Source organism: Epinephelus lanceolatus, chromosome 12, assembly GCF_041903045.1.
Source record: "Epinephelus lanceolatus isolate andai-2023 chromosome 12, ASM4190304v1, whole genome shotgun sequence".
Taxonomy (NCBI): domain Eukaryota; kingdom Metazoa; phylum Chordata; class Actinopteri; order Perciformes; family Serranidae; genus Epinephelus; species Epinephelus lanceolatus.
In genome coordinates, this window is record NC_135745.1 from 36963428 (window position 1) to 36990092 (window position 26665).

At 42.5% G+C, this 26665-nt stretch overlaps 1 protein-coding gene across 1 annotated transcript in view; it reads right to left on the reverse strand.

The window, feature by feature from the left end:
• LOC117263627 (solute carrier family 22 member 23-like) overlaps positions 1-26665 on the reverse strand; it is a 57250-nt gene that overhangs the window by 10699 nt on the left and 19886 nt on the right. Inside the window, exons 4-5 of the mRNA XM_033637203.2 lie at positions 8613-8781; positions 5692-5819 (exon numbers count right to left, since the gene is read on the reverse strand). Coding sequence (XP_033493094.2) covers positions 5692-5819; positions 8613-8781 — 297 coding nt within the window. The remainder of the gene's footprint in view (positions 1-5691; positions 5820-8612; positions 8782-26665) is intronic.

Here is a 26665-nt window from a genome sequence, read left to right on the forward strand (position 1 = left end):
TATAACTTGTGTTTTGTTTTTGCGAGAATATCTTTTCCACAAAGTCACATTTGGTTATGTTGTGATATATGTACTGTGACTGCTGTGTACATTAGGAAAAATTCTATCTTACTATATAATGATGAAAACTCTGTGTGTGTGTCTCTGTTCCACGTTTTTCTCCTCACTGACTTGGTCAATCCATGTGAAATTTGGCACAGTGGTAGAGGGTCATGGGAGGATGTGAATGAAGCAATATTACATCAATTGGCCAAAGGGGGGCGCTATAGCAACTGATTGAAATTGCAAACTTTGAATGGGCATATCTCATGCCCCGTATGTCGTAGAGACATGAAACTTTGCACAGAGATGCCTCTCCTCATGAGGAACAAATTTGCCTCAAGAACCCATAACTTCCAGTTATGTAAATTTTCCGCCATTTTGAATTTTTTGAAAAACACTTAAAATCGATCTCTTCCTAGGAAGTTTGAGCGATCTGCATGAAACTGGGTGAACATAATCTAGGGACCAATATCTAAAGTTCCCTCTTGGCAAAAGTTGGAAAACTTACTAAAACTGAGCTTCTATAAGGCAATGAATATTGCGGAGGGCGTGGCTCATCACATAAAGGTGTATAACATCTCAAGGGTTTCACCCATCACCACACAACTTTGTAGGCATATGACCACACATAATCTGAGGGGACCCCTCCATTATTGACCCCATCAAACAAAATTGGGGCGCTAGAGAGCTAATTTCTTATCTAGGCCTAACCGCCATATGGATTTTTACTAAACTTGGTAGATATGTAGAACAGGACGCCTCAAGGTGACTGGAGAAATTTAACTGTAATTGGCAACTGGGTGGCGCTATAACAACAGAAAAAGGCTGGAGCCTATCCCAGTTGACACTGGGCGAGAGGCAGGGTTCACCCTGGACAGGTCACCAGACTATCACAGGGCTGACACATAGAGACAGACAACCATTCGCCCTCACATTCACACCTACGGACAATTTAGAGTCACCACTTTACCTGTATGTCTTTGGACTGTGGGAGGAAGCCAGAGAATACCCACGCTGACACAGGGAGAACATGCAACCTCCGCCCCCACCACAAGGTTCAAACCTCCAACCCCAGGCTCAAACCAGGAACCCTCTTGCTGTGAGGTGACAATACTAACCACTGCAGCACTGTGCTGCCTATAGAATATCATGAATATCATTTTTTGGCAAATTATACAACTTAAAACAGCAATTTAAGTTATATATAAAATGCCACAGAAATATCTTTTACATGTATTTAGAAAAACAAGGGTCAAGAACACCTAAAATGCAGCCCATGAAATATTTATGTGCTCCAATTTTTGTTTGAAAATCAACCAATATGTACACTAATTCCAATAAATCTATAATAAGGTGATACCAGCAAATATCATCAGCCTGCTTAAATATCCAACAGGCTCTATATCATCATGTCAAGTTGAGTATTCAGGTCTGACAGCAGTCTGGGTCCTCTAAAGAGTCAAGCAAGGACACCCCTGATTCATTGCAACCACAGAAAATTCCACATGTATTTTTAATGAGCACATTTTATCCCATGCAACCAGTCTCCTGCTGCTTTGTGAGACAGGTATGACAATGCCAACACCAACAGAAGAACAGGAACACTACATGAGAAGGCAACACCCCTAACCCACAGGTGATAGTGCAGCATGGAAAACTGTGGATGTTTTGGTATCACACTGCGGGTTGCCACAGAAACACACCTCTGCTTGGCGGCACTGTATGTCCATGTTGACTCAGGCACGTGACGGCATTCCACACCGTTGCCTCAAGGTTATCTCGGACGGTTCCACTCAGGTTTTCCGGTGTTCCCCTGGCAAGGCTTCAAACATCTGAGTAAGACTATCTATGCTAATCATTCTGCTCATTTTCCAGAGGTGACCTAATCGGCAGTCACACATGCATCTGTCATGTCTGAGAGCGCCTGAGAAAAGTTGCTCAACCGCTCTGCTTTAGTGGCAGTTAGCACAATCAGTGGCTGACACTGTATTTAGTGCTGAGCAGTTAAAAGTGGGAAATATTACTGGCACGGTTAGGGACAGCCAGTTACTATAAAAACAAGAGAGGATAAATTAATGTCTATGGCAATGTACTTTTCTCAATGCTGCATCAGCACACAGTCTCTGAGCTCTAAAAAAGTGCAGTCAATTTCACACTGAGTGGTTCCTCTTTGAGCCTTTTTCCCAGCAGTAGCGCCGTTTTTTTCTAAATGGATTGATAAATACTGCGAGCAACGGTGGGACAAAAATGGAAAAAAGTATACCATGGTGAACAGAGCTGTTAAAGCTTAATACAAATGCAATCTGCTCTGCCACTTAACAACAACACAGTTCACTCTGCTCTTTGCCTCTGGCTGGTCTTCTGAGTACAGACGCAGTTAACCCCGGGGTCAAAGTGCACGACCTGCATCCATCTGCCGTGCGTACACCATCGTGTCAGCCCGTGTCCACCCGCCCAGGCTATAATGGAGTTAATGAACGTCCCAGAGTGTCATAATGTAATGTTCAACACCCACTGATACAGCTAGAGTGGTCTGTTACCATAGCAACCATTCAGGAAGCAGATATAACCTCGTCAATCTGGCTTATTTAGGAAGGCACATCTGGGGATATTACCACACAAGGACTACTTTGGCATCTGGCTAAAGCAAAAATAAATGTGTATTCTGAGTTGCTCAAACCCCCAGCAACATTTTAATGATCAAAAAAATCGGCAAGGATATAACAATAGGTTTCAAAACCATGAAAACAAAGCAGTATTCTCGGCTCTGAAACACTGAGGGTGTGCCCGCTGAAGGCCCCTTCCCTGTCCAATTAGGAGGCTACATTGGCATCAACAAGCCGAAGCAGTCAATGTGGTGTGACAAAGCAACAAAGGGAATATATGCAGATTTTTAACCAGCTCCGTGTCACTGCAGTAAGGGCAGGTTGTGTGTGCAGATAAACACCGCCTGGCTCAACCTCCTACATGCTGCAGCACCCAGAGCTCCTCGGTCATCTGCTGTTGGGGGTCCACCGATTACCTGCCCACTGTGTACTACTGAACTACTCGTTTAAACCAGGGTTTCTCAACCTTTTTTGGACTTCTGGCTCTTTTAAGATCCCAAAAATCTCATTAGACTATAAATACTATTGTATTGTATAAAGTATCACAGAGGAATCTTATTATAAAAGACACAACGTTTACGATTAAATATTTTCTACTCTCTTTTGTTTGCTATATATTAATATTATCAACCCTAGACATATCCAATGATTCTACCTCACACTGGGTCCAAACCACAGGCGTGAGAAATGGTGGGCGGGCGGGTAAGAAGGGAGCTCCGGGTCATTTGCATGTACTGACAATGTTATAACGACACAGAGCTGGAAAGATTCCCTTTTTCTTAAACCAATTCATCCCCCCCTTACTATCTCAAACACCCACAAGTGCTACAGTGCTCACAGGGGCATGTCGGCAGGAGAGGTAAACCAGGTAAATGTTATCTTATGTAATCTTAAACCTCCTGTAAAGGCAATACACAGTGCACTGCTGTTGCACCAAGCCATCACTAAGTTGGGGGGCGTTGGAAACTGTATGAGAGCTAGGACAGTAAGCTAGCTACCTGTCTAACTGTCATACATACAATGCTAAGTGTAACCATCAGGGTCTCAATGGGCTTCTTTGTCTGTGACCCCCAGAGTCATTAGCCCTTAGGAGTTGTGCAAATTTGCAGGAAAGCCCAGTCAGTCTTTTTTCAGCATTGGCAGTATAAAAACAAAATCTGGGAGTGCAGCAAAATGCCGCCTACCTACTTTTGTTTATACAGAATGCGCCTTTTTCAGGGCAATGGGGGGCGTGAGCAAGTAACAAAACGTGTAGCTCAGCGTGTGACATAAACAGTGACGTGAGAGGGAAGCCGCGGCTGGTCAGTCTTTTGGTTATTCTCTTGTAAGTCGGCCTGTTCTTCACCGTCCCTGTCATCTGACGGTTAATGGCCTCTTCATTTGCGAGGACAAGGAGGGCGCGCTATTCTTTGTCTCCCCAGTTGCTCATTTTAACAGTGTCTGTCAGGTTTGTGTTTCCCTCTTGCTACTAGCTGCTCGCTAATTCCTGCTATCAGCTGTTTCCTGTTTATCCACCGCCAGTGGCTCGCACAAGCGGCGTCATCAACAGCTCCTCCCACAAGTCTTCAACAGCCCCTCCTGTTGTGGAAGGGCGCCTCGGTCTGTTTAAACTTAAAGGGTTCTGCCAATATGTCTACACTACGAGGCGGAAAACTGGACACCTCGGATCAACTCGCCAATCCACCTGTGTGTCCGGCAAAACGGCCCAACATTCACAGAAAATCTGGCAGTGCAAAAGGGGCTTAGGATTGCCACTGGGCACACAGTCCATGTCTTTTTACCATTTCAGGCCTCTGTCCTGACAATCATAACGTTACTATAATGCATGAAGTTGGTGGGTAGTGGGGTCAGGTTCCAGTGGCTGATTAACACATACAGCTTAGCTCTCATAACGGGTCTGGTGGGTGCAGGTAAGCGAAATAATAATTATAAAATAAATGACTGAGCAGGGAGAGAAGCACTGATGCCGTGTGCTCTAGTGTTTACATAGTGTAGGTCAGTAGTTCCCAACTTGTAAAAGAAAACACTTCATTTTTAAGTACAGTGAATTTCTGGCACAGAGCTTTTATTCTAAAGTGCTGTCTCCTCTTGTAGAGTGAGTGACTAACAGACAGCTACTTAATAGAGACCACAAACTAACTGGACAACATGGCCAAATGCAAGTACAATGCTAAATGTATTAAACCATGTGGACCTTGAACTGATGACTGAGGACAGATCTGGACCCCGGACTGGACTAGTTGGGAGCCACTGGTGTAGAGGCAGGTTTATGATAAGGATGAAATTCCCAAAATAAAAGGGTGAAAAACTGAGCGGTCTTACTCCACAATGCAGTACTATACAGCTCACAGTCTTTACAGTGAGTATTTTCTAACACGCATAATGTGTTTAGAAAGACGCCATTGATTTTACTTTAACCAGACTTTAATATCTACATTTAAAATAATCTCTACAAGACGTACAGTAATCACAACACATCACTGATTTCAAACTAACGTGACTTGACAAATTTCCGCCATATCAGAAACTGTCTAACCACTAAGGCAGCACTTCATTTAAATGCTGTGATCATACCACATTTGTCATATTGTTTGACTAGTTGGGCACAAGCCTCCTGTACAATATTAAACCCTGTGCAGCTGGTATACCACCAGGCCCTTAAGGTGCTTGACTGGAAGCCACACACTCATCACTGTTGTTACTGCTTAAGAGGGCATAATTTATGGAGGTGGAACAATCTTATTAATTCACAGATGCTTGATTTGTTTAGAAGATTTTGTACGGTTTGGCCCCCTCCTCCCCTTGTGCTTTTTTAAAGCTGAAAAAAGCTGATGATACACTACATCTGTGGCAAGAGGGGATTGTGCAATACCTATGAGGACAACTGCCTTTGGACGGTCAAGTCAAGGTCTCAGTGAGAGCAGCTCACACATGGAACAGTCTGCCAACACTTTCACTACAGACTGAGACGCATATTGTTCATTTAAAAACAACTGAAAATCAGTGCTAAAAGCATCAAAATCAGTATCGATGTATTCATTACCTGTAAGGATATTATCGGTGTCAAGCTCCATGTTGCATCGGTTTTTCTTTGCTATGTGTCCCATGATCCACTTGGAGCGGCAGTACTGCTGAGTGGCCAGCAGCCAACGCAGTGACTCAGGGAAGATCCTGTGAAAAAGATGGGGGATGTCCTCGTTAATAAGACATGAGAAATCAGTCATGTCAAAATGAATCCTCCTTTTAAAAACGGCTGATTTGAATCTCTATTAATCAGGGCTACAAGCAGCAAATCTTGTTTTTTTTTGTTGTTAACAAGCGTGCCACTTCTAATTAAATGCAGAGAAGAAAACTGTGATGATCAGCTAAGATTAGAAACTGTATCCTGAACTGAAAATCTAGCTTCACACACTCACATAGCATTTACAGGTGGCAGGGCCTCACATTAGCATAATCAGATGTCTTTACAGTGGGGACAACAAATAAACACCTGACTGCCCGCCAGTTATCCCCGTCACTGCTTTCATTTGTTACGCTCTGTTATCTGGTGGTTGTATTGTGTAATGTGCCACATGTTCCCGTGAGTGGTCAGGTTCCTCCTCGCAGATGTCTGTAGATTTGAGGACAGTCAGCAAAAACAATGCCACATTTGCCTCAGTCGGTTGCATTTCTCTGGAACAGAAGTCTACGTGAGGAGTACGTGCAGGATTAATTATCTTGCACTGGTGTGGTTTTAAGTTGTTTTCCCGGAATCAGCAAACCTAGATCACCTGCAGTGTTGAACTCTTCAGCCCAATCAGCTGTATTCCTATATTTGCAGTGTCAGCCACTTTGGCAGTGATGGACCCAATTTGTGCCCATAAACGCTGTCTGGCTTAATCAAGAAAGTCAACATGAATCCTCTTGTGAAGCCTGACTCATGCTTGCTGATGCATCTGTGTATGTCAGTAGTGTGGACAGCTCTGTATCACATGCAGAGAGAAGCTACAGTGTTGGTTGGTTTGCCAATAAAAGCTTGCCCTGCACTTTGCAGGTTGAGTTCACTGTCCAGTGTCCAGTAGTATCTGTGAGAAATATCATTTTCACATCCGGCTTCATGTCCCTGAGCTCAGTGAGTCTTTTTCAGCCAGCAAGGCTGTGACTGCATTAAAGCAGACAACAACACTGCTTAGCCACCTGACTGCTGAGTTACTGTTGTTCTCACTCATTCATCAGCATAACCATGACTACCATGATGTATGCCTAAGGTAACTGACTCCTCAAGTTAACATGTGTTGACCAGGAAGAGACTCAAAATGACCAAAAAGAGACAAAAAACGACTAAGAAGAGATTCAAAACAGCTGCAAAGAGACTCACGACTAGGAAAAGGAGCAAAACAACCACAAAGAGACGCAAAGCAACTACAAAGAGATTCAAACTTGACTTAAAAGAGACATAAAATAGCTACAAAGAGACTCAAAATGAAAACAGAGACATGAAACAACTATAAAGTGATGCATAACAACTACAAAAAGTGGCAAAACAACCACAAAGAGACACAAAATGACTACGAAGAAACAAAGCAACTACAGAGATTCAAAAAAAAAAACAAAAAGAGACACAAAATGACCACAGAGAGGCTCAAAGGGAAAACAAAGAGATGCAAAACAATGCATCCAAAGTGAAGCATAACAACTACAAAAGGTGGCAAAACAACCACAAAGAGACACAATATGACTACAAAGACACGTAAAACAACTACAAAGAGATGTAAAGCAACTACAAAGAGATTCAAAATGACTACAAAGAGACTCAAAATGAAAACAAAGAGACATGAAACTACAAAGTGATGCATAACAACTACAAAAGGTGGCAAAACAACTACAAATAGACACACATTGACTATATAGACACGTAAAGCAACTACAAAGAGATTCAAAATGAATAAAAAGAGACACAAAATGACCACAAAGAGACTCAGAGACGCAATACAACTACAAAAGGTGGCAAAACAACCACAAACAAACACAAAATGACTACAAAGACATGCAAAGCAACCACAAAGAGACACAACATGATTAAAAAGAGGCTCCGAATGAAAACAAGGAGACACAAAACAACCACAAAGTGATGCATAACAACTACAAAAAGGGGCAAAGAGACACGTAATTACCACAAATGGACTTAATATTATGACAAAGAGACACAAAACTACAGAGAGATACCTAATGACTGCAGGTAGACACAGAAAACAGCAACAAAAAGAGGCTTAACAATTAAAGAGACTGTCTGTCTTATGCAGGGGAGGTGATAGGGCCTTCTGCATGTCTGTGCCCAGAGGCGCATTGTCTCATAAGCCGCCCATGATGGAAACCCCCATCTATCTGCTCTGCTCTCTGTGTCCTATTGAAATGCATCATATCACCAGCTTTGAGGTTTGATCAGATTCTTGGTTTTGACTGCCTCTGAGTGGAAACACACTTTCTTCTCCAGGTACACCGTCGAGGGCCTTTGATACCCTGCGATAAAGATCTATATTCTTGGATTTTCTTTTTCTGGCTTTGTGCTGTGGAGCGCTGTGCATCACGGTGGAATAAATGGAGGTGAACACACGAGTATTTATTGCCTGAGCTTTAGCAAAAGAGACTGTGGAGGTCACCGCAAATGAGTTAATGTAAAAGACATTACATTTAACTCAGCTGGGAATTCACTGGTGAAAAAATGTCCTTGGAGGGAAGACTCTCTCCTTCTGTGTTTGAAGCGTGTAAATCTGTTAAAGCATAGACGGCTTCACAAGGTTTTATTTAGACTATTAAAACAAAGGTTGCTCAGAATCTCACACATGTAGAATTTGATAGCAGATGGCACCGCATATTTCAGTCTCATTTTGAATATGAACTGAAAAACACCTTTTAAACTTCAACAGAGGAACAAAAGAGAGGGTTGGCGTCAAAGTGCAGCAGATGCTCGGGTGTTTTCCTCACCAGATGTAGGACAGCATCAGCAGCAGGGGGCAGATGATGACAGCCTGGAGTACCTGCCAGTCGCGACAGAGGTATGCCACCCCGGGCATCAGCAGCTGACCACCCAACACCACAAAACTGGCCACCATGGTCATGGAAAAACGCCATCCTGGCAGGCAGAGCTCAATCCCTGGCAGAGAGAACAAAGGGAAGCGAAAGGGAGAAAGAGAGTGCATTTGTTATTAGATTTACTGCAGCAGACAAAGGCACAAAATGGGTATCTACAGCAACAAGGCAAATACATAGAAAACCATTTTTTAGATTATTTGTCAACATGACACCAGCCAGTTCAACCAGCCTTTCTAAATGTATAAGGTAACTGTTTAGTCAGTAGAGATTTATGCATCACTACATTAACACAGATACAGATATTTCCCACTCATTCTGATACTACTAAATCTAAAATACATGTATTTCTCTTGCACACATACATTAAAGTAGTAGTAGTAGTACATAATTTACAAAGCACTGGCAGTTAACTTGAATGTATTGTTTGCCCACTGTTAGCTTTGGAGGTTCTGCTACAGCTCATGATGCAACAGTAACTTAAAGGTGCGGACACACCAAATCGACATCAAAGAACTAGCGGCGACGAAAGCCAACTGTTGCGTCGTCTACGTCGCCTCACGTCGCCCTGTGTCGGTTGCATTTGAACACACTACACGGACTACATCCCCGGCCAAGTGGCACGTACGTTCTGTGCCTGCGTGTGAGAGAGTGGAGTGACAGAGTGGTACATCCTGTCAGCCGAGGGGTTTCCTATCTGTGCAGCCGAGCACCGCAGCACCTCCACGGACTATTACATGCAGACGGTCCTGGTGTTTCCTCCACAGGCTCCACTTCACTCAGCTGCCCGATAAACTCGCTGCTTCTTCCCACTTTAACAAACCAGGGCTCGGTGCTCCGGTTGGATCCAAACAGAGAGCCAGGGCTAGCTCAGAGACTAGCGGAGGCTAACTGGCTGTGCTTCCCTCCGGTCATGCTGCAGCTAACACTCCGCTAGCCGCTCCCAGCTAGCTCCGATTTGTTATTTACGTTAAAGTGGGAAGAAGCAGTGGGTGGAGCCTGATCAGGAGCCGGTTAGCCCTGGTTTCATTACAGGCAGATTCACTTGTGTGATCTCTCTCTCTCACCGACAAGCTCCGCCGCCGATTCAACATGCTCAATCGGCCGAAAAGCTGCAGACGCCAATGTGCCGACGGTGCGGGACACACCGCAAAACTAGGCCGACAGATGCTCATCGATGGCCTGACTTTGGTCGATGGCCGACCGTCGGCTTGGTGTGTCAGGGCCTTAACACAGCTAATTGCATTTGATCGGACAGTGCTACAGGTGTTTCCTAACAACCTATTTTAACCCATTTAGTAACTTACTAGTTTGAAACTAGCTAGTTATTAGTAAGAACTTGGAGGAGACTACACACGGTGCCATTCATGAAATGTTAGTAAATCTGTGAGTAGATTTGCACATAAAAAACCTTGGTACTAGAAACCTACACCAGATTCATGACACCACGGGAAACTCAGATTTGATCGTAGGCACGTGTACGTTCATGAACGCCAATCAATCGTAAACTGACAGCACGCTTCTGCATGAATAGCCAGTGACCACCATATATGAAGGTGATGATTACTATGGATAGGTGCATCTTATCGACCTGCAGGGACAGGTAAATCAAAGGTTTGGAAGGAGGCAATGGATAGAGTTGTACCAACACTGATACCAGTATCGGAAATGCCTCCGATACTGCCTAAAATGAGGTATCGGGTATCGGCGAGTACCACGTAATGCCTTACGTCATTACGCATACGCATGCTACAGGCAAACGAAATGGAAATGGAGCGGAGTTTAAAAAGCATTCTACTGTAGCCTTTAAAATGTCTTTTTTTTTCACCAAATTGTGTGGCTGCACTTTAACCTGTGTCTTGATCTGTGTCAACCCTGGATAGTAATAATAATAATAATAATAATAATAATAATAATAAAAGTTTTATGGCATTCATTCTACTATTATGTATTTATTTCTTCATATTTTACATAGAGTTTTAGGAGTTGAGACATACAATAATTCATATCCCATCTATTTTCATTTTACGCGCTGGTATTGAATCGGAACTCAGTATCGGCAGATACCAAAGGTTCAGGGATCCGAATCGGTATCGGGAAGGAAAAAGTGGTATCAGTACATCTCTAGTAACGGATGCCGTTAACTCTGTGTCCTCCATTGTAAGAACCATCCAAGAAGTTAAACAAAAACAGCTCGATATGAAACTTGATGCAAAAAACGCATATGTACACACACACACAAAAAAACAAAACAAAAAACAGATGATCGCATGGCTTGCATCATTGCAACATGCCTCCACTGCATAAGTCAACAGCAAATTCAGAAGGTAAGGTGATGTATGTTATATTAAGTGTTAAAGCACTATACATTCTGACAGCCATCACTGATAGCATAGTGTTTGGTCGGTAGCATGTTTGTCACAAGCTCGCCATTCAAACAGAAGATCAGTTTGTGGAGTTCTCCCTCCTGATTCATTCAAAAGAGAACAGGATGCCAGAAATATAGAAAACACATGTATTAAGCTGACTGAAAAACCCATTCTCATTTCTAAGAAACCATATCTGAGGCTTAAATCTGCTCATTGCCAATGAATTTAGCTAAATGTGTTGTATTTCTTATGTTTTGTCATGTGTGACTTACTTGTTTCAAAGGCATCTGCGTAACAGAGCACAATACGAATTAAAATTGCAATATCTAATAATGGCCAGCAATATTTATGTGCAATCCTTATTTACACAAACACTAAGCAGTCAGAAGCAGGTGTAGATTTTGTTAGTACCTACCTAAAGATCGGAGCTACGAACACAATGATGAATGCCAAAATACACGTAAATTTCCCTCTGCAAACAGTTCACAGACAAACTCATTCTGCTAACGTTTCATGAATGACACCCAATGTTAGTAGTAGCTTCCTGATGCTGCCAGAAACTGGTCAAAGCTGATGAATCAATTATCAAAAGAGAACTCCACCTCTGACTAGGTGAGGCAGACAGGCCAGAACATGGATCCTGACAGTGATGTGATGAAGAGGCGTTGTTATGTATTCCACTGCATTTCTTGGCAATTCTAAGTTGCTATTCTAGTACTACCCTTAACCATGACCTCTTTGCCCTAACCCTAACCAGTAGAAGCCAATCACAGCACAGTCCCAGGGCTTTAACGCAATAAAGAGAGGGTTACTTTGTTCTGATGCAGTGCAGACATAATTCCCAGACCATGGTACATAATGACTACTAGTGAGTTTGTCTACTATTAATACCGTGACTTTTAATACAGATAAACCAAGCCAGTCACCAGAATAAATGTCTGCAAACCACAGATGTTACATTCGTATGTTTCATATGTAAAGGATATGTTGAAACTTCATGGTTTTTTTTTTTTAGTTTGGGCACAAAAACACTTGGCTAGGATTAGAAAAAGATCATGTCTTGGTTTAAAATACAAGATTTGGTCACTACAAGCATGGCTGGCAATGTCCTGAGTGCTTGTTAAAAACACCCACTTTTGTTGGTCTCTAACAGTGGCCTGCTCACGCCTGCTGCCTCCTTCTTTAAATTTAGCTCATAGACATGTTATTTGAACTATGTCATATGTATGAAACGTATAAATATAACATACAGTATTCATGGTTTGCAGAAACAACTGATGTTGGTTTGAATTTATTTGACTAAACCCAAAGACTGTATAAAATAACATATGAGGCTAGCATGATATCACTAATTGGTTTGAGGACTCCATTCTGAAGCCCTGATTTCGGCTTTTGGGCCATCGCCACCTTGTATTTTTTCTTAATTAGGGTCCGGGCAGCTAAGCTGCCAGGACACTATTGTAATCCTAGGTATTCTTCTTCTTCTTCTTCTTCTTCTTCTTTCTTCTTCCGAGGAAATCATACTTCCCATGAGTGAAAACTCACCAAACTTTGCACAAAGGTCCAGTCTCATGCCAAATATCCTCAGCTGTAAACTCAAGCCAACAGTCCTGATGGTGGCGCTACAGCAAGCGTCTAAAGTTCAAAACTTTGAAAATTCATAACAAATCAACCATACGTGCTACAACTTCACAACTTTCATCAAACTGTAGCCTCAATACGGAAGAAAGTTTTGTACATTTAAACCTATTAAAAATTATGAAGTTCATCACTGTTTTTTCAAAAACTGTAAAACTTCTTAAACCTATCTCCTCCCACAATTTTTGCTCAATTGACACCAAACTTGCTACAGAGCATCTTCAGACTGTCCTACACAAACTACGTTTCTCAGATTTTTGATTGATCAAAAATTGAGCCTACAGTGCATCAAAATGTTTGACTGTAAACGGTACTGTTAACATATACATGTAAATTCTTGCTAAATAAATCGTCAATGTTCATGAAAAAAATGACAAAATTCTAGAGGTGATGGTAGATGATGTGTGGCAAATTTCAGAATTTTATCTCAAAAACTGAATTTTTGACAGCATTTTGAATTTTGCTCTAATGTGAACAATTGGAGTCAATGTAAAAATGGCAATTTTAAACATCAGTTTTTCACTTATGGAGCAAATCAATCATTGTTACAAACAAATTACCAACATCTCCATGCTGTCTAGATGCAATATGTGTATTTTCAGATTTTTGTTTCAATAACTGAATTTTTTACAGTGGTTTGAAATCTGCTTTTCCATGCATGGACGGCTGCTAAACCTGCACGTCTGGCTTAGTCAATTTGTGAAGCTACACATGAATTGTCATTGACTAATTAGCTCAGTGAGATAGAAATTGATTCTTAGTCTCAGAGGTTGTGAGTTCAAGCCTCAGCTGATGCAAAAGGCAGACTGTATTGCTAAATTCCTAAATGTCTTCCAATTCTTCTGCTTGTTGCTCAGAATTGCCTAAAAATGCCCGGACCCGACCCATCGCTGAGCAGCAGCTATAATTTTGTTTTGTTTTTTGGGGCCAGAAGTGACCATAATTGGAGAAGAGAGCGGAGCTTTGGGTCTGACTCATAGACTGTGGTGATGCCTCACAGACAGCCTATCACTTAAGCGGACCCAGTCTTACATATGCATAACTTTAAGCCTTAATAAAAATGTAAATAGGTGAGTTATATAAAAATTCATCCCTCATACAGCTATAGAGCCAAAAAACATTTTTTGTACCAGGCTGTAAACATGTTTATTTCTGCTGTAAAGTTGGGCATTTTAACATGACTTGCTTCTGGAGCCAGCCTCAAGTGGCCAGTCAAGGAACTGCAGTTTCTGGCACTTCCACGTTGGCTTCATTTTTCAGTCCTGGAGGTTGCCGTTTGACGCCCAAGTTAAGAGCCATATACACAGAAAATTCATATCAACTGGAGCTGAAATATTATGTTATTCAAAAGAAAATTAACGACATCACTTTTTTTTTTTTTTTTTTAACATCACTTAACCTGCAAATATGCCAAACTGGTTTCAACTTCTCTGTGAGGATTTGTTGGTCTTCTATTTCATAGCAGTGTAAATTTAATCTCTTTGGATTTTGGATTGTTGGTTGGACAAAAGAAGCAATTCACAAGCGCTCTGGGAAATCTTTAACAAACTTCTCAAATTCTATAGACTAATTATTAACTGATGAATCGAAAAATTGATATGTCTCATTTTCAGAAACTTTTTTTACAGCTTCAATGTAGCTGTGAAACAACAAAACTGTATGACAAATGTGACATTAAATGAAAGCGATAAAACACCATGTACAGTTGTTGTTCGGAGACAGTAGACAGACCAAGACAGTAGGCTGCTGTGAGGGTGAACTAACTAGAAAGAGGTTCCTTGTACTCAATTCTCCTCCATCAGAATGGCACTGATTCATTCACCCAGCCATTAGCATGCACACCACACTGGCAGCCAGCAACCACAGACAGTCCAGCCCTTTAGTTACTGCAGCGTAGAGGATGGCTTCACATCAAACCATAGAACAGTGAACAGCACTGTAATGCCGCTATTCCCGTAATGCCCAAATCTTGTGTCTGTCTTCATTCATTCCTTTTTTATTGTACTTCACTATTTTTTTCTGATGGGACTTTTTTGCCCAAGAATGTGAACAGTCTCCAGATGGGCTTTTCAAGGTGACAGGGCCAGCATAATACAGTGGGTGTCGGCGGCCCCGCTTCATTCCAGTGGAAAAGACCGGAATTTCAATTAGGACTTGCCCCCTTCTGAGGACATGAATAATGCTCTCTGTTCACAGACACTATCGCAGCTGGAACGACAAAGCCAATGAGCTGAGAGCGGGGCGATGGGTGCAAGACCTGCTGAGTTTGAACCAACTAACCTCGGGACCCCTTCTCTGTGTACCGCTGGGAGAAAAGTGACGGTTCACTGCTTACAGACTGCATGGGATTTGAATTCTTCAGTTATGTATAAGGCGTCATGTGCACTGAACAGGCCGCTGCATTGTGACTGGAAAAGTACATCCTGTGGCGAGCTATGGAAAAGTGCTCACACGCACAAGACATATGACCAAAAACTATATTATTAACATAAAGCTATTTAATGAGGTGTAAATATGTATAAAATATGGCACATTCCTTTCCACAAACACAAGTTTTATGGAAAGGAAAGGAGACCTGAGCTCCTTACTCCTGCTGACCCTAATCCTCCACAACCCACTAGATCAGCATTCCCACAATGCCCTGCTGCAGCTTGTGTTCTACTGACATAAATCTACCACTAACTAATCTGATGACACATACAAGAATCTCACTGAAGATGCTTACTGAAGATCTCTGGGGTGACAAAACAAGTGCGACATGCAAACTATTAAGAAAAAGACTCATTTAAATGCATTTGGTCACATACTCTACAAAGTGGAAATGACATCGTCAATCATCAAGCCAATAGCCAATTAATAATGATGATAATCCCCAAAGAAGCTTTGGCTGGTTTGCTGACTACGGCGAAACAAGAATATGAATCACACTCTCTGGTATACGCCACAGTAGCTCACTAGCCTTCTGTCAAGTACACAGCTCCGTCAAGGAAGCCCATTGTTTTACATGTGAAAGAGATTGGTTGACCACGAAATGCACTCAGTGCAGCCACTCCCTATACCCACAGGCTAATGTCATGACCTTCTACTGGTCACATGAGGTCCATATGGCCCAGCGCCATGATTTAACTACCTAATCCTGGCAACTCGATCTGTTAAGTATGATTTAATGATCAACAGACTGAGGCATTTTTTTTCCGTACTGAGAGATAACAGAGGTTTGTTTACTGTGATTATTTTTTTATGACATAATAACGGCTTATACTCAGAGCTGCAAGCCTTCTTGCAGGTGTCACAGGTGAAAAGCAAAATGCAGCTGTATTGCAGTCGCTATCCCTCAGCTCAGTCTCCTCTTCTCTTTCCACGTCTTTTACCTCTGCCACTGTGAAATCTCAAGCCTGAGGATCAGTGCAACCAGATGGTCCCAGACCTCTGAATCACCGCCCACATCTCAGAATGGCTCAGCCCAATGACTGTATATTAACATGGAAAATATGTTGCACTGTAGAAAAAAATGAAGCCAAAATATCCCATATTTGGCTACTGCCATGTTGCTCTGGTGACATGATTTACAGCCAGAATCTGCAATTTCAAGTTTCCACCGTCTGATCAGTCACAAGCTGCGGACACAGATTGGCACACGCAGCTGTCAATCATGACACCATCCTCCATTTGTATAGCATCAAATAACTAATTTAAACCAAACTTATCAGCCGAATTAACACTCAAACAAATATCAGTATGATAAGAAAATTAGCATAGTGTTTGTTGAGGCAGGACACAATGTCAAGCTCAGCCTACATCCCAGCTACATCAGCTGATCTCAAACAGCCCAATCAACTGATGGAGCAGCTGATTGATGGAAGGGAGTCTGCTGATAGATCACACGATTCCTTACTATGCTACCAATTGGTGCGCCCTATTTTAGCTGCTCTGGCCTGCCTACTGTTGCTGCTTCCTCTGCAAGCTGCTTTGCAACCTGCCTCCACCCCAGCTCCTCCTTTTCATGCTGCATCTGACTTATCAGTGTCATTTCTGCTGCTCTGTTCTGTTCTAGGGGGGCCTTTGCTGCTGCTCTCTCTGCCTTAGGCTTATCATGTAGGCGCCAGGAAGGGCAGGGAGGTTTGCTCTGTCTGTATCAGGCTTTCCTTGTTTGCACATGGAAGGGCAGAGAAGTGTGCTCTCTTTGCCTTAGGCTTCCCCTGTAGGCGTGTGGAAGAGGGTTTCTGTGTTGGCCTAGGAAAAGCAAAGAGGCCCCAGAACAGAGCCATACTGCCAAATATAACACTGCAAAATGCATTTGACGTGTACTGAGATTTTAGTTTGGCCCATGCCCATTTCACTAACATGGAGGAGGATTATTATCTGTACTGCAGCCAGCAACCAGGGAATGATCAAGATGTTTTGGCTTCACTTTTTAGGGATCTGTTTCTACCATTTTTTCCCCATTAAAGGGTTTTTTGAGGGTGTGTAAACCTAACCTAAAGCTTAGAAAATTAGGCAAACTAGACTAATCATTACAAGATACAAGTATGAAGGCAACTGATAGTCTGCCCTGTAAGTCTGTTTGACCATCTATTGATTCAAGATACTACACTGCGATCAGAATACAGACATGAGTGATTTCCTGTTGTTGGCCACAATTTAGTCCACCTAAATGTCAATATATCTATATATATAATATATATATCTCGGCACTATGTAGCTGCACATATTTATAGTATAACCTTATCATAGTTAATTTGAATATTTTCAGCAGCCTGGTAAAAGTGCTTTGAAAATCTGTAGTGAAGTCTTGTCCTGGCAGTAAAGAGCAAAAATCTAAACCGTCATAGTAAAGCGATGACCACAAAAAAATGTTAAAAATCAACTCTGTTTGAAGATACAGATAGGCCTGAGGTCTCCTGCAGGCTTAATCTTGGGGCTCAGACAGAGATTAGGTTGATAAACAAGACGACCCGATGCGAGCCAACAGGATTGCACAGGCACACAACGGTTAACACAACACTGTGTGACGCAAGACATAAGGCACCGGTCCCAAAAGTTCAAAGGTCGAAGTATCTTTATCTTCTCTTACGGGGAAATTGGTGTGCAGCCAGGATTCATTCAAAACACACTTACACTGATAAAAAACAACAACAAGACAAACAGTAGTGTGCAGAGTGGGTTGGTAAGAGGATCTCCAGCATCCAGGTCAAAAATACAAGTAAACAATTTAAGCAATCAGTGCAAATTAGCAATCTACAGACAACTGTTAGATACTCTCTACCGTTTAAAATGTAAATGGACGCAGGGACAATGGAAACATTAAATCAGTGAAATACCAAGTTTTAGGGACATTGGTTAAAAATGGCAGCACTTGGATTGGGGTGAGAAGCCTTCCTTCCAAAATCGTTGAGATCTGATGACCCCTCTGTGACCTGTACGAAAACATCTCCATTTGTTTATTCTTCACAAAAATATTCCAGCTTTTAATTCATCACCCATTTCCTGATAGATGCTAACAGTCAAAGTCTTGCTTCTATATAATAATGCACTTTTTGTATGTAAGCTCACAGGCCTGCTTCACTTTCAGCCAGACCTCACTGCAGCGGTGTGCCTCCACTGATGTTGCTTCGTCAATACAATGTTAAAGCTCCACACCTTCGAAGCTGTGGTCACAGATGAAAAATGGTTAACGAGACCAAACTCATTTCAGGCATGTGTAAAGCTGCTGATGAGTTTCTGGAGTGCTTCCTTTGAGTGACAGGTCAGTGCCGCCTTGTCAGCAAACAGCACTTCCCTGATTAGGACCCAATGAACCTTGGTCTGGAGTTACTGCAGATCGAAGAGATTTTTTTTTGTGTGAATGCAAATTGCACCCTCAGTGGAACATAGTGACTGACCACACAGGAGAAGAACTCAAACTGTGGGGGGGGGCAGTGCTGATCAAATATGAATCAAGATTCTGTTACTGCATTGTCTATTTCTCACCTCAAATGTTTTCAGAAACATATTTTAGTGTACTGTTAAGCTGCAAAATGAGAAGGCTGGTCGAGCCAATGGGCAGTGCTTGGTAAACTGGTCAACTGTTTCCACCATGCTGGCTGCATTACAAACTTCCCGTTGTTTCTGAAAACAACTGAGGAGAAATTTAAGCAATGATGTAACAGAATCCTGATTCATAGATGATCAGTGCTGCCTAGTTTGACAGTTTGACCTTGGCTCATGAGCAGTGATTGGCACGACTGACAACTAATAATAATAATATATATATGATATTATTATACTTCTGCATCGAATTGACGATGTACCTTCTTGTAGGCTCTGCATCGACGTAGAGCCTGACCTGCACCTCCCCAGAAATGCAACTACACATCACAGTGACGCAGACCTCCTGTCTATTTTTGTAAGCTGAAACCATTTCCCACAGTGGAAACAAAGCTTTTATTAACTTTGATTTCACAGATAAGAAACAATAAATTGTGAAGACAATAAAGCCTCCACAAAATAGCATTTTAAGTCTTGTGTGTGATTTATCCTGGCTTCATATGAGCAGAGGAAATCTCTGCTATTCACTTGGCTTATTTACACAATGTAAAATGCCATAGGCTTGTGCTAATAACGTTAGCATGTTGTATTCGTTTGAAAAATGTGATTAATATAAGACAGTTGTTTTGTCAGTGAACCTTGTGAGTTGTAATGGAGCCGAATTTTGTAATGTTACCTTTGTTAAATGTTGCTGTTGTCCCTGGCTTTATATAAGTAGAGGAAAAGTCTGCTAGCTGCTGGGCTAATTTATACAATGTAAAATGCCATAGCCTTGTGCTACAAACATTAGCATGTTGTATTTGTGGGGAAAATGTGTCCAGATAAAGACAAGTGCTTTGTCTGTGAATGCTGATTTGTGTACTTGTGTTTGAAATTGTTGCTGTTAAGCCATGTTTAATGTGTGTTTAATGTGTGTTTTGAATCATTACACTTTACAGCACTTCACAGAAACCCTGATGGCAACTAGTTTTTGGAGGTGTAACTGCAGAGTGACAAAGACAGACCACAGCACAAGTATAAAAACGGTAGAGGCCAGGTGCGTAGGCTATGGCTAGGCTCTGCATAGAGCTGACACACAAGTATAAATCCTGCTTTAGAGACTCCTCGGCTCTGATTGGTTGTTTTCAGTAGGAAAAAGAAGTAGGCCTACACGACTTTTTTTCACAGATTGTGGTGACAGTCACAACAAATATGACAAAAAGTTATTTTCATAAAACTTTAAGGCACTCATGCAGGTTTTAACAGAGGTTAAACAATGGGTTCACATGGGCAAGAACAAACTGTTTATTTACACTTACTCCGGCAAATAACTTCCACAGAATGGTCCAAAGGGAGATTCCACAGTCTCACTTTGTTTATATATAAGGTGATTGTGTTTGCACATAAATATCCCGAGGGCTCCTTCTTCATGTGGTGAAACGGGGCTATTGACTAAGAATAAGGCCATATTCAATGATTAGTCCCTTATCTGAAAGTGCGAGGAATGCCAACTAGCCACACATAGCCACGGGCTCATGCCTTTGATCTGTGTGCTGAAAGTCTCAGCAATTACAGCATAGGTAAAACACCACCAGAGTGTGTCTGTATGTCCTCACTATCCCACTGCTTCCCCCTTCCTCCCACACACAGAAAGATCAGCACAAAACAACTTGTTACTTGTTCTCCGGGACACACAGAGCAGAGTGACTGATACAGAGCTTGCACTCTGACACAAATAAAAGCCCCAAACTGCTCCAGCACAACAAACACATCAGCCTGTCCAAAGAAGAATTGAAACAGCACACATTTAACCCTCTTTGAAGGATAGTGCAAAGGTTGTCTACACTGATGTTGACAATCACTGGACTTCACTCAGGAATTTGCGACGTGAGATAGCTTGAGGTTATGTCATGCGATGCCTCTCACAAACAACAAGGGTTAAAAATTAGACCACAGCCATTAGGTCACCCGGTGTGCTTTTAAACAGGGAAGCAGCCTCCTAAAGTGAAGACGCAGAGGAAAAAAAAAACAGATGTAGGATATACATGTAGCCTAATGTGTTAGGGGAGGAAATCTGCTGAGCAACCGAAAACGCAAACTCTGCACAAAAGGGAACTTTAACCCTGCTTAGACGGAAGAAAAAAAACTGAGTGTGCACCTTAACCCATTTATCAGGAGACAGGATGAGGACGGGTCAACCTGTGTATCATGGAAAATATCTTTCTTTGGCTAAAAAGTATTTGCTGCCTATGCACAGTCCGCTTCTGTGTCCCACCCTGCCTCCCTCTATACTTCATCATCCTTTTCAGGCATCTCTTAATGTTCAGAATTAATAAAAAGTTGCTTTAGAAAAGCCCATCTGATAACAGCACAGTATCTCTGTAGTGCTGTGAGACAGACCTGGCTGCCGTCCTCAGGGAGACAAAGCCATATGATGGGAAATGAAAAGCTTCTCTCTTCAAAGTCCAGATCTGGCACACACACCACTCCGGTCAGGCCAGACCGAGCGATATCCGAAAACAGCAAACAGTTTAAACAAAGACAGCAGGACAGGTAAGGAGAGGAAGGCAGGCAAACAAAGCGTGCCATGCTGTCTGTCAGACTGTACCAACGGGAATCTGTCATTGCCACAAAGGAAGCCATTTACACAGATAAATACACAGGGCCTCCATCTTTCTGTGCTGCCCCTATCACCTCACCTGTGTGCAGAGAGATTAATGCCCGTGGTAACAGGAGGGAACCATAGAGGAAAAAAAGCCCCTCATTACAGGCAACACAGGAACAGTGAAGAGGACACCACTGACAAAACACAGCATAGCACTGCAGCAGGAAGCATACATCACAGATCATCCTGTCTGAACAGAGGAGCATTACCCCACTGTCACAAGGAAGGAAATATGCTCACAGACCGCTGGGAGACACCAAGCAGCAACTTCAGGGCTGAAAAATGAAGCCGGCGCTCAAGTACCAAAAACTGCAGTTCCTTGAATGGCCACTTGAGGCTGGCTCCAGAAGCAAGTCAATCTCCATAGACCCCCTATGTTAAAATGCTCGACTTCACAGGGGAAATAAACATGTTCACAGCCTGGTACAAAAATGGCTTTGGTCTTTATAGCTAATTTTCCCATTTGTGACAACTGTGCAGGGGGTAACTCACATGTTTACATTTTATTAAGGCTTCAAGTAAAGATCTGGCCACTCTGACTGACACTCAGAGTCCACTCTTCAGCTAATTGATCAGATACACTCCTCACTCCTACCCAGCTCCACCCTCTCGTCCAACACTCTATTTAGTTCCACTTCCCCATATTCTCCTAACCTTAGCCCTTGGTATTACGCAACAGCATGTGTCGCAAGGAGGCCACTTGGAGAACAGAGGGGAACTGAAATGGGACATACTTGGCTTTGTTCACTTTAGGCCCAAATCATCATGGCTCGACTGAATTTTCTTGCATCAAATGCATGATTGCAATGCATTGTGGGTTCTACACACCTCTGGAGTGACCACTATTGTTGACTCGCTCTTTCAGCCCTCCGAGGGTCAATCCCACCATGTTCACTTCAGGGCTGTGTTCAGTGATTTATACATGTCGCTAATGACTGGATAACACCTCTGACACACCCATCAATCAAGAGGAAACCCCAAGAGAATACCCCAAAGCCTGTTGCACACAGTTTGAAGACACATGTCAAATTGGAAACTGTAGCAATACGCTGCACAACGTTTTGAGATTGAACGTACCCCAGGTTTTCACACAAATGGAAAGGTCCTTATGATGGCAGCAGTTATTCCCAAGGGCACGCGCCAAGCTGAAGCCAATGAAGGCATGTTGAACGACTAATAAAACGCAGCCCAAATATGATCACCTTGGGTCATTTCCGGCTACGAAACTCCAAGATAGCAACAGCCAAAATGTCAACTCAAGGCTTTAAAATGGGAACCCACAAACCAATGGTTGATGTCACAGTGGCTTTGTCCATCATGTCTATGGGGAACACACATGACTATATACACTAAATCTCATGGAGGAAGGACAGTTTAGATGAAAGGATGTAAATGAGCGTTGTCACATTGCCAAATGTTTGGTTTTGCATACAGAATATGACTCCTAAATAAAAAGAGGAAATGCTCTTGAATGCCCTGACTGTGCTCTATTTGTGAACGTTTTAACTCACACGCAGTCTTAGGAGTAGAATTTTATTTTTTTAAAAATGGAGTATTGCTGAGTACTGCACAGAAGTCCTTTTATAGTCGCATGATTTATATACCGTATCATGTATGACCATAGCCTATCTCTGCACAATCCATGCATACACATACTGTATGGTGCTTATTCAGACTGTGTACAGCAGAGCACTGATTTCTTCAGAGGCTGTGCCAGAGGGGTTGCAAGCTTAGATTAGATTTGTTCTGTAGAATCACATGAGCAGAGCAAACCGGCAGACTGAAATGCATGTCACTGTTGTAATGAATGATTTAAACTTTGAAGTTCTTTCTGAACTAAGGAAATAACTAACACACTTGTACATGAACCCGCTAAAGGCCCATTTATGCTCCCTTTACGTACGATGATGTTAACCAATATATCCACCAGGGGGCAGCCCAGAGTCAAAAGTTTATGACAACAACAAACTAAAAAACAAACATGGCAACTGTGGAGGAGATATTGATAATGTACCTCTTGCATGAAAGACAAAGTCTCTAGTACTGCCAAAAGAGCATCATTTCCAGTACTTTAGGATGTCCGCCGGGGCATTTGATAACCGGCATTGTTATTTCTTCTTCGTGTCTCACTAGAGCTACTTATTGGGTAGTGACAGCAACACTGCCCCCACGGTTCCCGGTGGTACTGCTCCGTTTGGCCCGTATCCGTAAGCTTTATGGAAACGTGCAGAAATACGGACGAAATGAACGCGGAGCACGGACAGAAGGCTCCGTCCGTATCTGGATCCGTATTTAACATTGAGCATAAATGGGCTTTCGAATTGCAAGTAGACTAGAGCCATGTATATGGCTTTGCAGCAGATGAGCATGCAGAACTGGGTTCATGTTCTGGGTTTTCTCTGGGTACTCCGGCTTCCTCCCACAGTCTTAAGACATGCAAGTTAGGTAAAGTGGTGACTCTAAATTGTCCGTAGGTGTGAATGGAGTGTGAATGGTTGTCTGTCTCTATGTGTCAGTCCTGTGATAGTCTGGTGACCTGTCCAGGGTGTACCCCGCTTCTCGCCCAATGTCAGCTGGGATAGGCTCCAGCAACCACCTAACAGGATAAGCGGTTACAGAAAATTAATGAACATCATGGACAGGCCAGAAAACAGGTGAGTAAACAGTAGAAAGCAGCATGACGGCTTGCAGTGAAAATGGTGTTTACTTCTTTTAATATATCTCTTAATTATTCAGTCTCTCTTTCAAATCCTGTGTAGACTTCACAGGTCACAGGTCTTGTGATGGCCTCCAACTGGTTCCTGCCACCATATAGGTGTGGTCATACCTGCGATGTTATGTATGATTTGGAAGCCCTGGTGAAGACTCTTTTAATGATTTAGCCACTAAAATAAAAGCTTGTTTAATGTGTTCTTCGTTTTTCCATACTTTTTCGGAGTGCGTGGATTGCCTTCCTGTCGATCCTGTTGTTTCTTGTTCTCCACAAGCACCTAACGCTAGGTTTTTGATCTATGTTTGTATATACAGAGCAACAACCAGTTGTCCCTCTTTTTTTCCAGTGCAGACTTATTTGGAACTGGAATTTGGTGTTTGAGCGCTGCTTAGGCGGAGACGGACAGTATTTTGTGGTGGTGCATCATTGTATCTTGCCAGTAAAGGGGCTAAAATTACACCTGAGTGTTGTGTTTCCATCACTGCCGATTGGAGCCGGAGCCGATTTACACCCGTGACTCCTGCTGAATATTTTGACCCAGGTGTGAATGCCGATTGTAACCTTTTCCATTACATACAAAAGCCTAAGGACAGTTAAATTATAACTTGTAACATTCAGCATTATATTACATGTTCTTTGTGTTTCTGGTAAAATGTAGTCCTCTGTATGCATGTGTGCACTTGAACACTACTCATACTAGTCCAGTTCATGTACAAAAGGAGTGACAGCAAACACCACACAATCAACACAGTCTGAGTGTCTGGGTGTGTCAGCAGCAATTACCATATTGAAACAAATACAAGACAACTTTCTTTCCCCTTAGAAATAACACTTGCAAAAGGCTAGAGGTAAATGTGATACATTTAACAATCACTCTTTGTCTCTCGTGCTTATTTTGTCATCTTTTCTCTCTCCTTGTTTCTCAGTGTTCTCTCCCAGATATGCCATGATTCCATAAGCAGCCACCAGAGTTATTAACAAAATCAAAGCCTCTCGGGACAACAGAGATGATGTATGCAGTGTGCTCAATACAAAGCCACAAATCAGCTTGGAAAACAAGGACATGTCAGCGCAAAGGTTGGTTCCATCAATGACATTTTATGGCACGTTGCAACAGACGAGGTTTTCCAAATCCATTTAAAACTGGAACTGATTCTGTATTATTTAAATGTTGAATTATGGAGAAGACTCGAAACCAAATCAGGAAGAGAGACCAAAACATAAGACAGTGGGAAATATCCCTTGGCTAGTTCTCAGAAACTATTCTTGTGTAAATACCAAGAGAAAATGAATCAAACAATACACTATCCCTTATCAATACATAAAAGATGAGAATTTGAGCTGGGCATTTAGCTAAATCGTGAGCGCGAGTTTGTCCCAGAATAACCTCCACAAAAACCAACTGGTTCCCTTGTCACCATACACAGAGCAAGCAGCATGAATGTCAAAGGTTACTGACAGGGAAGTTCGTCATGATGCATGACCATAGACGATGACGGAATCATGTGGTCTGTCTGTCGTCTTTCTGCATCTCTCTGACTCTGCTTTGATTGTCTACTGTATCGCTCTACAAGGCTTCTCACACACACCCATGACATGTAGAGGCTTGCCTCCTCTGATTCAGGCAAGAAAGGTGAGGACGAACTCCACTTAGGATGAGTTTAGAGACATTTGCTCTTTACCGTGAGGCCATTATAAAGACTTCTCAAAGTAAACATCCTGCCCCCTATTAACATTTAATAGCCGGTGCTGTCGGGAGATGAAAGGTGTGAGATGAAAACCATTAAGCTCATGCACATGTTCACGCACACGTGCACACACCTAAGCTGACATTGACACACTGTTCTTCCACAGTTACACAGTGTGTGTACTTTGTAATAATGCTGCTAAGCTGATATTTGGTGTGAATAAATACTTCAGGGAAAAACAGTAATATATGTCTGTGAAAGCATCTGATTTCAGCCCCACAACGCTGATATGGATGCATGACATATCCCGCACAAACAAAAAGCAAGCTCTGGCCCACTGCCCCCGAACACAATAACCTCGTCTCACGCCGATCACAAAACTCTCTCTCACAAACACCCAGCGCAGCCAGCTAGCATGACTCAGCTAGCTGGTGTGTGTCTGTATGAGAGGGGGGTAGCAGGTGAGGCTCGCGGGGGTTGGGGCGGTGAGGGTGTTTACTGTACAAACACATTAGTGAGCAGCACTATGATGCTGAGCTATAGGCTCTATGAGCCTCGCCTGCCCTGCCTGGCACTGTGATGCTAAAAGGGCTAGCACACACTGATGGAGCACTGGGGTATAAATAGCGGCGCTGCATCAGAGGACTTCTTTCGCTATCAGCTTTGCTATTCTGTTGTTATGCTTTAGAGCCAACATACCATGGATCAATACACTGGAAACATGCATTAGCCTACATTTTAATGAAAGGGCTTAATGTTGACATACAGACACACTTCACTTTCACTTGTGGTGGTGGTGTAATCATCTTTCCTCTTAGTCAAGCATCCTTAAGAGCCAACATTTGTCTCAGTCTTTACATCACCCTTTT